This window comes from Ambystoma mexicanum, chromosome 1p, assembly GCF_040938575.1.
Source record: "Ambystoma mexicanum isolate Mex_15411 chromosome 1p, UKY_AmexF1_1, whole genome shotgun sequence".
NCBI classification, from domain to species: Eukaryota; Metazoa; Chordata; class Amphibia; order Caudata; family Ambystomatidae; genus Ambystoma; species Ambystoma mexicanum.
The window spans coordinates 20,590,802-20,603,545 of record NC_090921.1 but is presented as its reverse complement, the minus strand read 5'-3'; the positions used below and the strand labels follow the sequence as shown (position 1 = coordinate 20,603,545).

General features: G+C 47.0%; 1 protein-coding gene across 1 annotated transcript in view; it reads left to right on the top strand.

Moving 5' to 3' along the window:
* LOC138564138 (zinc finger protein ZFP2-like) overlaps nucleotides 1–7,557 on the top strand; it is a 71,972-nt gene extending 64,415 nt beyond the window's left edge. Inside the window, exon 3 of the mRNA XM_069642888.1 lies at nucleotides 5,540–7,557. Coding sequence (XP_069498989.1) covers nucleotides 5,540–6,864 — 1,325 coding nt within the window. The 3' untranslated portion in view covers nucleotides 6,865–7,557. The remainder of the gene's footprint in view (nucleotides 1–5,539) is intronic.
* The last annotated feature ends 5,187 nt before the right edge of the window (nucleotides 7,558–12,744 follow it).

Here is a 12,744-nt window from a genome sequence, read left to right as displayed (position 1 = left end):
GGAGAGGGAAGAAGGAGGAGAAAAGGAAGATCTTGAGAAGCTTCCAGAACATAAGGGGGGTCATTCCGAGGTTGGAGGTAAGGAATTACCGGCACCGGTAAGGGTGCCGATGCCGGTAATCCCTTACCTCCGTATTCCGAGGTCCCTTTGCGGGTCCTTCCTTACCTCCTGCTTTTAGCGGGAGTGAAGTACGGTACCCGCAAAGGTACTTCGGAGGTAATTACGGTACCGTAATTTACGGTGCCGTAATTACCTACTTCCCCATTTCCATTGAGCCCTATGGGGCAGTAATGGGAATGGGGAAGGGCAAAAGGTGAATGGGGAATTACTGGTCCCTCCAACCCTGGAATGGACCGGTAATTACTCCATTCACCATGCCGGATTTGGGACGGTTTCGGAGGCAACCATGGAGCTAATTACTCCATGGTTAGCTCCTAACCCGGAATGAGGCCCAAGGAGATGCGGCTCAAGTCTGAGAGGAGTGGGGAGGCGATTCCAGAGGGAGGCACCTGCCTAAGAAAGAGATCTATCCCGCACTCTCTGCTTGAAGAAATGTCTGACCTGCAGAGAGTTGGAGCTAGAGACCGAAGGACTCTAGCAAGAAGGTATGTAAGGAGGCCCCAGAATGCCTTGTGGATAATACAGACGGTCTTAAATTTAAATCCGGTTTAGGACTGGAGAGATGCCATCCCTGGGTTTCGGCCACAGATAAGTCTTGCAGTCCTATTCTAGATTAGTTGAAGAGGGCGGAAGGGGCACAGGGGCAACGCGCTGGTCTTGGAAGCAAGACCACACAGAGCAACAGAGGTTCGAATCTCGGATCCGCGCTTAGAAACCAACTCAGCTACGGTATTAGGCATGTTAGAAAAAAACAATTAAATACATTGAGGAAGAGGCTGTTGCAGTAGTCCAGCCTGGAGAGAAGCATAGCTCTAGAGACATTGAGCCTCATTACGACCCTGACGCTGACGGAATGAAGGGGGTCGGTGTGGGACCGTCCCCCTTCATTCCGTCAGGGCCGATTACGAGGTTCCCTTTGCGGGACCCGGATCAGACGTCTGGTAAAACCAGACGTCTTTTCCGGGTCCCGCGAGATGAAGAGGGAAGTAACAAAGGAACACTTGTAATGTGCCCGTTGTTACCTCCCTCCCCATTCCCATTGAGCCCTATAGGGGCTCAAATGGGAATGGGGAATGGTTCCTGCAAGGAGGATTTACCGGGTCCTCCTATGTCGGAATGACCCGGTAAGTCCCCATGGCAGGAACCCGGTAATGGAGCCCGGTTTGGAGGCAGCCATGCAGGTAATGGCTCCATGGCTGCCTCCAAACTCGTAATGAGGCCCATTGAGTTTCTGGGGGAAGGTGAGTAAACATGTTCTCCCATGTTCCTGATATCTGGTGGTCTTTAAGTTCCACCCTGGAACAGAAGGAGCATTTATTTGGTCCTGGCTTCCACAAAGAGATGGCAACAAATACAGGTCAGACACCAAGCCGTCCACAGTAGAGGCCCTGGGGGTCATTACGAGGGCTATTAGCGCCATGGCTGCCTCCAAAACCTCACAGACTCTGCCCTGGTGAATGGAGCTATTACCGCCCCATTCCAAGGTTGGGGGGCGCAAATTCCCCATTCACCAGGGCCCTTCCCCATTCCCATTTGATCCCCCATAGGGCTCAATGGGAATGGGGAAGGTGCTAATAACGGTACCGCAAATTGCGGTACCGTTATTAGCACCAAAGTCCCTTTGCGGGTCCCGTCCTTAATGCCTGGTAAAACCAGGCATTAAGGGAGGACCCGCAAAGGGAACTCGTAATAGGGCGGTAAGGGATTACCGGTACCGGTGCCCTTACCACACGGGTCGTAATGAGGCCCCCTGTTTTTAATTGCCCCGTTCACTTGTCATATATTCAACAAACATGTGGGACTTGGAGGAAAGGGGAGTTGGAATGTTATCCCTATTTTGGCATTCCTTGTCCCGAGAGGACGGTCACCCCCAGTGGGATCCCGCTGGCCCTGTCCCCTAGGGAGGGTGTTGCGTAGTTGGCTCACCTCTCTAGTCCCGTTGGGAAGAAGGGAAGAATTCCCTGGATTCGTCTCAGTACGTAGCCAACTTTCCCAGGAATTCAGGAGTTGTTGCTTGGAATTCTGCTCCGGCTCTGTACAGCTGGTTTACTACTCTTCCCATTAGTGATAGTCAGTTATTTACTCCTTTGAATTAGGACATTGTCTGTTGCCAGTGTGTGGCTTCTCATAGAGTCCTTTCATACGTACCGTCCTAGCAGATTGGAGAGACAGCCTTAGGACTTTGGATGCCCCCTTGGAACCGTGGTTATTTGTTGGCAGTATGAATGAACTGGTAAGCCTTTCAACCGGTGTGAGTGGAATCAGGGTGGTAATAGGGGTGGCAGGACCTCTGTTGATACGGAGTAGGTCCGGGCGAGTCAGTCAGAGAGATAGTTTCGACCTGAATGGTTAAAGCACCCTCATACCATGTATAGATCCGGTAGGAGCACATGTGCATCCGATATTTCGGATGGCAAGTCCATGAGGCAGCCACCATCTTGCGAATGCTCCCAAACGCACCTCATGTTTCCCCATTTCCATCTGTACTACAGTCCCATGTCTTTGCAATTCTGGCAAGCAGCTAGACAGGTATTTAGAGACCCTCTTGGCCTACCTCACCTCTGGGAGATGCTGTGGACGCTATTGCATCAAAGCTGGGTACTTGAGTAGGAGCGCTTTTTCATCATAAAGTAATTCTCTGAGTGTATCCACAGAAGGGAATGCACCAGAATCCAGGACACCATTTGTGTGTGCCAAATGGGCCGAGAGACTGAGTGGCACCTGGCCAATACCAGGCAGGACTGTTGAGGGGGTGGGGAGAGGGCATTGGTTCAAGAAGGTTTTGTTTTGGCTTATCCTCCCGACTTCCCCCCTCATTTTGTGTTGCGTCCTCTGTGGAGTCCACTTGGCATTGTGACGATACACTGATTGATATGTGTTTGCACTTGATTCGAGGTTTACGCAGCACTTTCTTTGCACTTCATGGATCGTCAATGTCTTACCTCAGCTCTCATCTATGTCAAGAAGAGTCTGAATACAGGGCCTCCCCACCCACAGTCACCACTGAGCCATGTGTGTGAGCCTGAAGTGGAGTCCACCACCTGCCCCCTGACTAAACCGCCCCGTCCAATGCCCAGTGCCTCCAAGAAGAAGTTAGAAGTGCCATCAGAATTAGCTACTCTTTTGCCCACAGCTTGCCTGTGCGACACCTGCCCAGGACTGCCTTCCCTCTGATATCCTCTCTCTCCAGCTTGGGGGTTCGATGCCCCCGCAGGGAGCTTCCAGCACACGTTAGCCTGCTGAGTGATGCATGTAATTCATATAATTCATGGGAAAACAGTACCCAATACGCTAACTCATGATTGGCCCAAATATAGTAAAGACTCCCCTCATTGGTTTATATGTTAAAACACACCAAAAAGAAATGTTGCCTTGTGTGCAGTTACTATGGCACCAATTCCCTTTTCGCTTGTCTGTAGCATTTGATTTGTCCACAGGGTGGCATAAAGTGCAACTTTGTGTGCTAAAATGAAAACATTGAGGAGAAACTACCAGCTTCTTATATTTAGGTTATTGGGAAATAACTGACCTACCTTTTGGCACTTTAGGATCAGCACCCAGCACTTTATGTATACTTGCATACAGAACATGCATTATGAATTAGAGATAAGTACAGTAGTTCTTTTTAGAGAAAACCATGTTTTTTTATCTATAGCACTTTAATGTGATTAACCAGACCACTGGATTTTAAATAGCGAATGTTTCTTTTTTGTGTACTTTTATGAAGACTGTGTTATTTCTTAGAAAGTAAATTAATTTTACTTGCTCTGCATTTTGTGACAAATCGTAGAAATGTGTCTTGTCTCCACAAGGGGGTCCCCCCACGCCCTGTCACGCTAGTGAGGTGAGCGTGCTCTGCAACACCCACCCTAGGGGTTGAGGCAAGTGCGACTTCACTGGCAGAAACTCCCTGTGTGGGGTCAAGGACTCCAATTCCTGTGAGGATCTCCCTAATGAACTTCCCAGCATTTCCTCTTTAAACATGTCCTACAAAGATGTATATGAAGAAAGAATAAATATATATTATTGCCAGCAGGAAGCTGTGAACGTCCCTTTACATAGAAAATTCAGTTTAACTGAGACGAGGAGGAGGGAACGAGGAGAAGAGAAGCCGCTGTAGGCTGAGAGAGAGAGAGAGAGAAGGAAGGGCCACAGCTATATAGTACCTCAGAGGGGAGGAGACAGTGAAGTCGGAAAAGCCTGCAAGTGTTCCAAAATTCAAGAACTGTACGCGCAGCATCCTGAGAGAGAGCGTGAGAGAAAGAGAGCAAGAAGCCAAGGAGTCGTGGCATGACCAGGGAGATCGCGTGTTGGTCTGGCTGTCCCTACAACTATGCAGAAACCCCTGCACATTGGAACCGCAAAATGTTACGGTATCTGAAACACCGGATGTTCATACTGAAAGAAGAAATTAAGTACAAAACCTTGAAGGAATAAAAGGAACCGAAGCGCTGAAGAGGAGAACCTATCCTGAACTCAAGGAAACCCTGGTGACCTTATCTCTGAGAGCACGAGCTAACGGGGATAGCGAGAGACCCAGAAGGGAGACGGAGTATCATTATGGGACTACTCATACTCCTCCTTGTCAAGATAACAAGAGTATAACACTAGGAGAATCTTTATACAAATACGTCTACTCGTCGCAGTCAAAGGAAAGGTTGTGAATTGAAGGAAAGCAAAGCTAGAAGGGAAAAGCCTGAGGAGAAGGACAAACTGATATAGAGTTATCCTAAAAAGGATAAAGGTTGTGAATTGCCAAGAAGGGAAGAAAGTCTCAAAGGTTGGATAACCATACCCTGGGAATAGAAAAAAATAACACTCCATAGAAAAAGTACAGCGGAGAGTAACAAACATCCGTAGGCGTTAACAAGGAAGACGGGATCAGTCTACGGTCAAAGGGACCTCATTTAAAGGAGCATCATAAGCCTAATAAAGCACTGAGAGAACTGTTTAAACTGATCAAAGACGTCATAAGAGACTATTTTAAAATCAGATATTGAACAGAAGCTTGCGAGAAGCAAGATCCAGGAGAGGAGAGTCATTCTCCTGTGTTTAGTTATGATAGTGCTAGGGCCAGTTAGGATTAGTTTTGACAATGGACAGATTCCTTTAAGACATTCACTGATGACGATGAGCACCGTAGCAGGGAACACCCTATAGAACTAATGAGAGATAGGTATTATCCTTTTCTGTAATAAAAATACCATTGAAATGTCTTACAAAAGTATGTGTCCTTCTTCTGACCTGCCAGAAATTCATATGCATTTCAGAATCTTGCTTTTTCCCTTCCACCTTTTATTCAATGCACAGAGGGATTCACCAAGGCTCACACAGTTTGTCAGCTCTGCACTAGGTGCATTTATCTTTAGACTGTCCGGTGGTGTAAAATAATACCCTGATCCTCTGCTTCTCTCAACAGATAATGGAACCATTTCCAAAATCAAGAGTCAACACATGCTTCCAAGAAGCCAGACTGGGGAGAATGTGCACCAGAGTACAGAGCGTGCGAAAAACGTCACTAAGCCCCCGGATCTGATAACACAGCTGAGGGTACATGCTGGTGAAAAGGCATCCCAGTGCACCAAGTGTGGTAAACCATTTAAACACGCTTCAAACCTGATAGTACATCAGCAATCATATACAAGTGAGAGACTGTACCAGTGTATGGAGAGTATGAAAAGCTATGCTAATAGGTCACACCTGTGCACACATCTGCAGAGCCCCCCGAAGGAGACATACGAGTGCTCGGAGTGTGGTAAGCAGTTTAGACAGGCCATAAACCTCAAGCGGCATCAGAAATCACACACACCGGAGAGACTGCATCACTGTACAAAGTGTGAGAAAAGCTTCACTATCAGTTCATCTTTGAGAACGCATCAGATGATCCACACTGGTGAAAAGCCATACGAGTGCAGGGAGTGTGATAAGCACTTTACAAAGACTTCAAGCCTGAAAGCACACCAGAGAACCCACACAGGGGAGCGGCCTTACCCGTGTACAGTGTGTGAGAAAAGGTTCAGTGACAGGTCATCACTGGAAAATCATCAGAGGATCCACACTGGTGAAAAGCCGTTCAAGTGCTCTGAGTGTGGTAAGCATTTTAGACAGGCTTCAAACCTGAAAGGACACCAGAGATCCCACACCGGGGAGAGGCCATATCACTGTACAGAGTGTGAGAAAAAGTTCAGTGACAGATCGTCATTGAGGAGGCATCAAAACATCCACACAGGTGAAAAGCCATTTGAGTGCACTGAGTGTGGTAAGCACTATAGACAGGCATCAAAGCTAAAGGTGCACCAGAGAACCCACACAGGGGAGAGGCTGTACCAGTGCACAGAGTGTGATAAATGGTACAGTGTCCGTTCGTCATTGAGAATGCATCAGAGGATCCACACTGGTGAGAAACCCTATGCATGCACAGAGTGTGGAAAGCACTTTAGCCAGGTTGCAAACCTGAGGAAACATCATAGATCCCATACGGGGGAGAGACCGTACCCATGTACAGTGTGTAAGAAAAGTCTTTCTTCTATGTCAAGCCTGCAGACACATCAGAGGACTCACATTGGTGAGAAACCCTATGGGTGCACAGAGTGTGGAAAGCACTTTAGTTACACCTCAAGCCTAAGGAAACATCAGGGATCCCACACAGCATGTGCAAAAAGCTTCAAGAACGCCTCACACCCAAGAACACATCGGAACGTCCACCTGCAGGGAATGCACAGAGTGCAGCTAGATCTTCTGTAACCGGACATCACCGTGGTGTCATGAGAGCTTCCAGACTGCAGAGAAGCGCTGTGAGTGCACAGAGTGTGGTATGCACTATACTCGGCCATCACACCTGTTGTAGAATGGTATCTATCCATGAGCACTTACTAGCCTCTTCCGTGGGACCACTCGTGTTTTTTCTGGCCATTTAAACTTCCAGATTAGACTCTTTCTAGCATTTCTAGTGTAAAGTAAGTGATATTCCTGTTATTGAGACGGGGCCTTCAGGCCGCAGGAATACTGTGCAGTTGCTTTACACATCTTGCAGGACATTTAGACCAGAGTAAGACTACATTTCCCAGCATTTTCGATTCCCATGAGCCCCTGCATTCATCTCTCTTATAACGCAAAGACTGCTTGTGCCAGTCTGCTGGATACACTATACCTTGCTTTGAGCTGCTGTGTCGATGCTTGTGAGTGAAGACTTTGCCTTCCTTATTATTACCATCCCTCGGGCATCAGGTAATGTTTCATCTGCACAGCAACCCTTCTTTTCAGCATTACTCCTTTATGTGTGAAAATCCAGAGCACTGGTTATGCTTTTTTATGACTTGTCTCTTACTTCATGTTGTGCACATGCCTTGAACTCTTCACCCGTGCTCTAGAATAAAAAATGTATTCAAATATTTGCCAATTTGCTTAACTGATTTTGTTATACACTGCATCAAATGTCCTTGTGATATACGGTTCACATGGATAAAACAATGAGAAGTATTAAAGATTGTACGATTAATTACAAGTTGGGCATTCAGTGACATGAATGGAGGTGAGATCGCTACCCGATAGTCCCCCTGGGGCTGATACTCAGCAGGAGGATCGCATGGTGAGGATCCCCCCTAGGGGACCAGGTACGATTATCCGGGGAGAACATGGTTTGCACCTTCTTCAGCGCAACCTACCTCCTCCTCTTACCCTATACAGGACTCTGTAGTTCCCAACACTTCTGTATTTTTATGTAGGATAGAACACACCAACCTCATGAAACATACTGAGATGAGGAAGAGCAGGGACTACTCATATAGATTATACCAGAATTATACCAGAACATAGAGACAAGAGAGAATCCACCTAACCTAGTAGAGATTGATCATGTTGATACTGGGACGAAGAAGAAGTGCAGAGGAATAAGGAACGTCCTGCGGATCCAAAGTACGCGTTCCTGTCAATGTGGACACTATGAGAATAAAAAAAGAATGGAAGTGTGTGGCTGAGTGTTATCTTGGAACACAGCCTGTGATTCTGTTTTCAAGAACCCAGAGTCTTTCTACACTATCCTTTACTGAAGGAGGCGTCTCATTTAAAAGCTCAGCCTGCCAGCGGAGCATGGCAGAGTGTGTGGCTGAGTGTTACTGCGGGACTGTGACGGCGGGATGAAAAACAATTTCCTGTGTCATTGTGATCACAGACCCTATCTGATACCAAGGTTTCAGGGATACTGTGTACTCTAATGATATCACAAAGGAAGACCGAAGCGGTTTCTGGAGCAGATGGTACTCCCGGGAGAGAAGAGGTGTGACAACTTACTGAACGTGTCCAGTGTCACCATAATAACCTGATTCCCTTCAGACAGGGGGGAGGTCAACAATAAAATCAGTAGACTTGTGTTTCCAGGGTCTGGAAGGTAGAGCTCCCTGTTGCAGTTTGCCTACAGGTCTGCCAGTGGTTCTCTTACTAGTAGCACATATTGGACAAGCAGATACATAGCTTCGTACATCCTTGCCCAGATTGGGCCACCAGAAGAGTCTCTTCACCATTTCCTGGGGACTCTTCTGCCCCTTGTGTCCTGCGAGAGGGAGGCCATGACACCAGGATATTACTTGGATCTGTAAAGTTCTGGTCGGGATATATAATTTTGAATCCTGGTAAAAGAGTCCGTTCTTACGGGTGAGTCCTAAAGCAGTTTCATCAGTGGAATATATTCCGTTCTGGATGGCTTGTAAAAAGGTAGACAGGTGTGCAATGCACTTCTTATCTGGTAGGAGTAGCTCGTTTCCTTGATGAACCTCTGTTTCCAGCCCATGACTTCTCGATAATGCATCAGCCAGCTTGTTCTTAGACCCAGGGATATACGTGATCAAGAAATCATACTGAGAAAAATAGTATGCCCAACAGGCATGACGAGAGTTGGTACACTCCATTTGCTGGAGAACTTTGAGATTTCGTTGATCCGTTCTCAGCAAGAATGGATGTACTGCTCCCTGCAAGAGATACCTCCACTCCTCGCACCCCTGTTTAATCACCAGAAGCTCTTTCTCCAATACAGAGTAATTGCGTTTGCTGCTAGTGAGTGTCCTTGAATAGTAGGCTATCTGATTTTCTAGTCTGTCTGTGCATTTCTGGAGCAAAACCGCTCCTAAGGTGTCGTCGGAAGCGTCTCTCCATGATGAACTGTTGTGCCTGATCAGGCTGGACAATTATTGGAGCGGTGGTAAAGAGGGTCTTTAAGTGTTCAAAGGCTTGTTTGGCAGATTAATTCATACAGAATTGTACTCCTTTCTTTAGTACTTCAGAGAATTGGGATATAAAGCGTCTATAACAATTTGCCAGCCCCAGGAATCTTTGTACTCCCTTGACATTCTGGGGTTCTGGTCACCGTAATATGGCTGCTACTCTTCCTGGATTCATTTGCACCCCTTCCTTAGACAGGATATATCCCAGATACGACACTGAAGAGGCATTGAATTGACATTTCTCCGGCTTGGCGTACAGATGGTTTGCCTGAAGTCTATGGAGCACCTCCTTGACATGTCTGTGGTGTTCAGATAAGGTGGAAGAGAACGCCAAAATGTCATTGAGGTACACCACCACTGATAGGTACAGATCATCAGAGAAGATTTTGTCATCGAACCTTTGGATAACCGCGCGTGCGTTCACCAACCTGAAGGGCATTACTCTGTATTCATACAAACCCAAAAGGTGTGGAAGGCGGTTTTCCATTTGTCTCCCTCTTTAATCCTTAGGAGGTGGTCTGCTCCTCTGAGGTCTAGTTTAGCAAAGACTGTGAATCCCTGGACTGCTTCCAAAATGTCCCAGATCAACGGCATGGAATAACGATCGCCTAGAGTGATATGGTTGAGACCGCGGTAATCTATGCAAGGTCTCAACTCTACAGTTCCCCTCTTGGGTATGAAGAAGATTGATGCCCCTCCTGGGGTCCTGGATTCTTAGATGAAACCATTCTGTAGGTTTGCATCTAAATAGTCCTTGAGCGCCTGCCTTTCGGGCAGTGAGAGAGGGTACATGCGACCAAACAGGACTGTTGTCTCTGGGAGTAGATCAATAGAACAATCCTACGGTCTGTGTGGCAGCAGAAGATGAGGGACTTTGTCCTCAAATACCTCAGCGTATTCCTGGTACTGTAGAGGGATTGTGGATACAATGGTCTTGGTCATAGGAATAGTCTTCCCTTCTTGTTTATCTTCTTTTGAAAGCTGTAGACAATTCTGCTGACAATAAGAAGAGTCAAAACTCAATGTGTTCATTGCCCAATCTATTCAGGGATTATGCTGTCTTAACCAAGGAATACCCGAGATCACTGGAAAGTGGGCCGCCCTTATCAAATCAAACACATGTCCTCCCTGTGTTCTCCCATTCTGACCCAGATGGTGTCTGTTTCCAACACAATGGGCCCAGAGGAGAGGGGAGAACCATCCACACCTTCCACAGGAATGGGTTTTTGCTTAGTTACCAATGGGATCCCTTGGTCCTTGGCCCAAGTTACATCAAAAAAATGGCCTGCTGCTCCACAGTCCAACATGGCAAGGACTTCCAGAGATTGACCTGGGGTGATCTGTAAGTGTACTTGAAACACCATCAATCTTGCATCTTCTTCCTTCCTTATTGTTTGTGTTTGGTTGCAGGGATTGCCTCTGTTCCCCCGATATCTCCCCTGCATAGGATCGGGGGAAGGAGTTTCCCTTCCTTCTAGGAGGAACTTCCGGACAATTTCTGAGTATGTGTTTAGAGGACCCACAATACATACAAAGTGCCAGTTCTCGATGCCTGCGGCGTTCGTCTGGGGTTAAGGGTTCACGGGTAGTTCCTATCTGCATAGGTTCGACAGGTGAGTGGGCGTCCTTTGACTGAGATGGGAGGTCACTCAAAGGGAGGTACGCATGATTCTTTCTCTTCTCCTGCCGGCATTCAATCAGGCGAAATTCTATTTGAAGAGATAAAGAGACCAGTTCTTGGAAGGTTGCAGGACGTGCCAGCCAGGCCAGCTCGTCCTTCAGGTCTTCATGTATTCCCCTTCTGAATAAGGTCTGTTGTGCGGAATCCGGCCATCCTGCATTCACAGCAAGCTTCTGAAGTTGGGCTACATAACATTGAACGTCTGTGGATCCTTGCCTGACATCCAACATGGCCTCGTAGGAAGAACACAAAACTTCTGGACGGTCAAACCCTGTCCTAAATTGTTATATGAATTGGGCATAATCATTCAACACTCGGTCGTTGTTAGTAACTAGAGATGTGGTCCAAGCTAGGGCGTTTCCAACGAGATTAGAAAACAAGAACCCTACTCTCGCCTTGTCTGTCTCGTAGGCTCAAGGTTGAAACATAAAGTAAACATTACAAGCGTCCAGATACTCCTTCAGAGTTCTGGGACTTCCATCATACTTGCCAAATGGCAGAGGCATATGACGTAGGTCCCCACATCCCTCATAGGATGCGAGGGTGAGCTCCGGAACAGAACAGGTGGGAAGGACTGAAGAGCGGAAGAAATAGGTCAGTAAGTTGAAAAGCGCCACAAGAGTGAAATCCCAAGATGTGGGAGGGTCGCGCAGCAGCATGGAAAGGACCGGAGAGTCAGAAAGGCTTTCCAAATTGGACACGCCGGAAAACAGAAAGGAAACAAGGTAAGCGGCCGAAACCGATTAAAAAGGCTTAGACTTACCCGCACAGAGAATGCAGAGAAAAGACAGCGCAGTGTCGCCGGAAGGAAGAGTAATCAGAGTGAATACAGAAAAGGGCTAGGAAGAGACAACAGACTAGTTACGGGAAACTGGAAAGAGAGGAATCTGGAGATAGTTTCTGCAGTCGGAGAAACTGTAGACGCTACAGCGTGCACCAAGAGACGGATACAACGTGTTGTGCTGATGGCACTGCGCGTTGTTATATTTACGGCGGCCATCTTGTGGCGCCCATCTTGAGTGAGGACTAGACCGCAATTGGAGGGTACGGTTGGGGATGCACATTTCCGTATTAAACGTAAGGTCTTGAACCAGTGTTTCCATCTATTCCAAACACTCCAGGGGTGCAGCATGACATAGATTCTCGAGATTCTCAAATATCATCATCTGTGTCGTAAGAACCTTTGGGAAATAACAGTCTTTCGCCTTAATAAGAACATATCTGAATCCTGCCTTTCTCCCACTGCAATGTTACAACATCAGAACAACTTGATGGCAGCATTATGAATCCTTGAATGATACTCTTAAAGATCAGGAACGTTGCAAGCGATGGTACATTCAAAAATTATATTTTTGGAAATATTTGCTTCAACTGTTCATATTAGGCTGGATAGAGAAGCAGAATCTTCTGCATGATGGCAAAATAGACTCTGCGACCTAGAGGCAAGAGGAGAAGAAGCAGATACAAGTACTTTGATGTCTGCTCTTCTAGAAGATTGCAAATGGATGAGGTCCCAGTATAGGAATGGTATGATATGATATGATATGGCATTTATAACGCGCCTATAAACAAGTGTTTCAAGGCACGACGAGGCGGGGGGGGGGGGACAAGGGGAGACAGACAACGATCCTACTAGGCCAGGTGTCATTCAGATCGCGCAAGTGCAAGGATAGAGGGGAGGGGAAAAAGTGCAAGGGGAAAAGGGAGAGGGGAAGTGCAGTATATGGT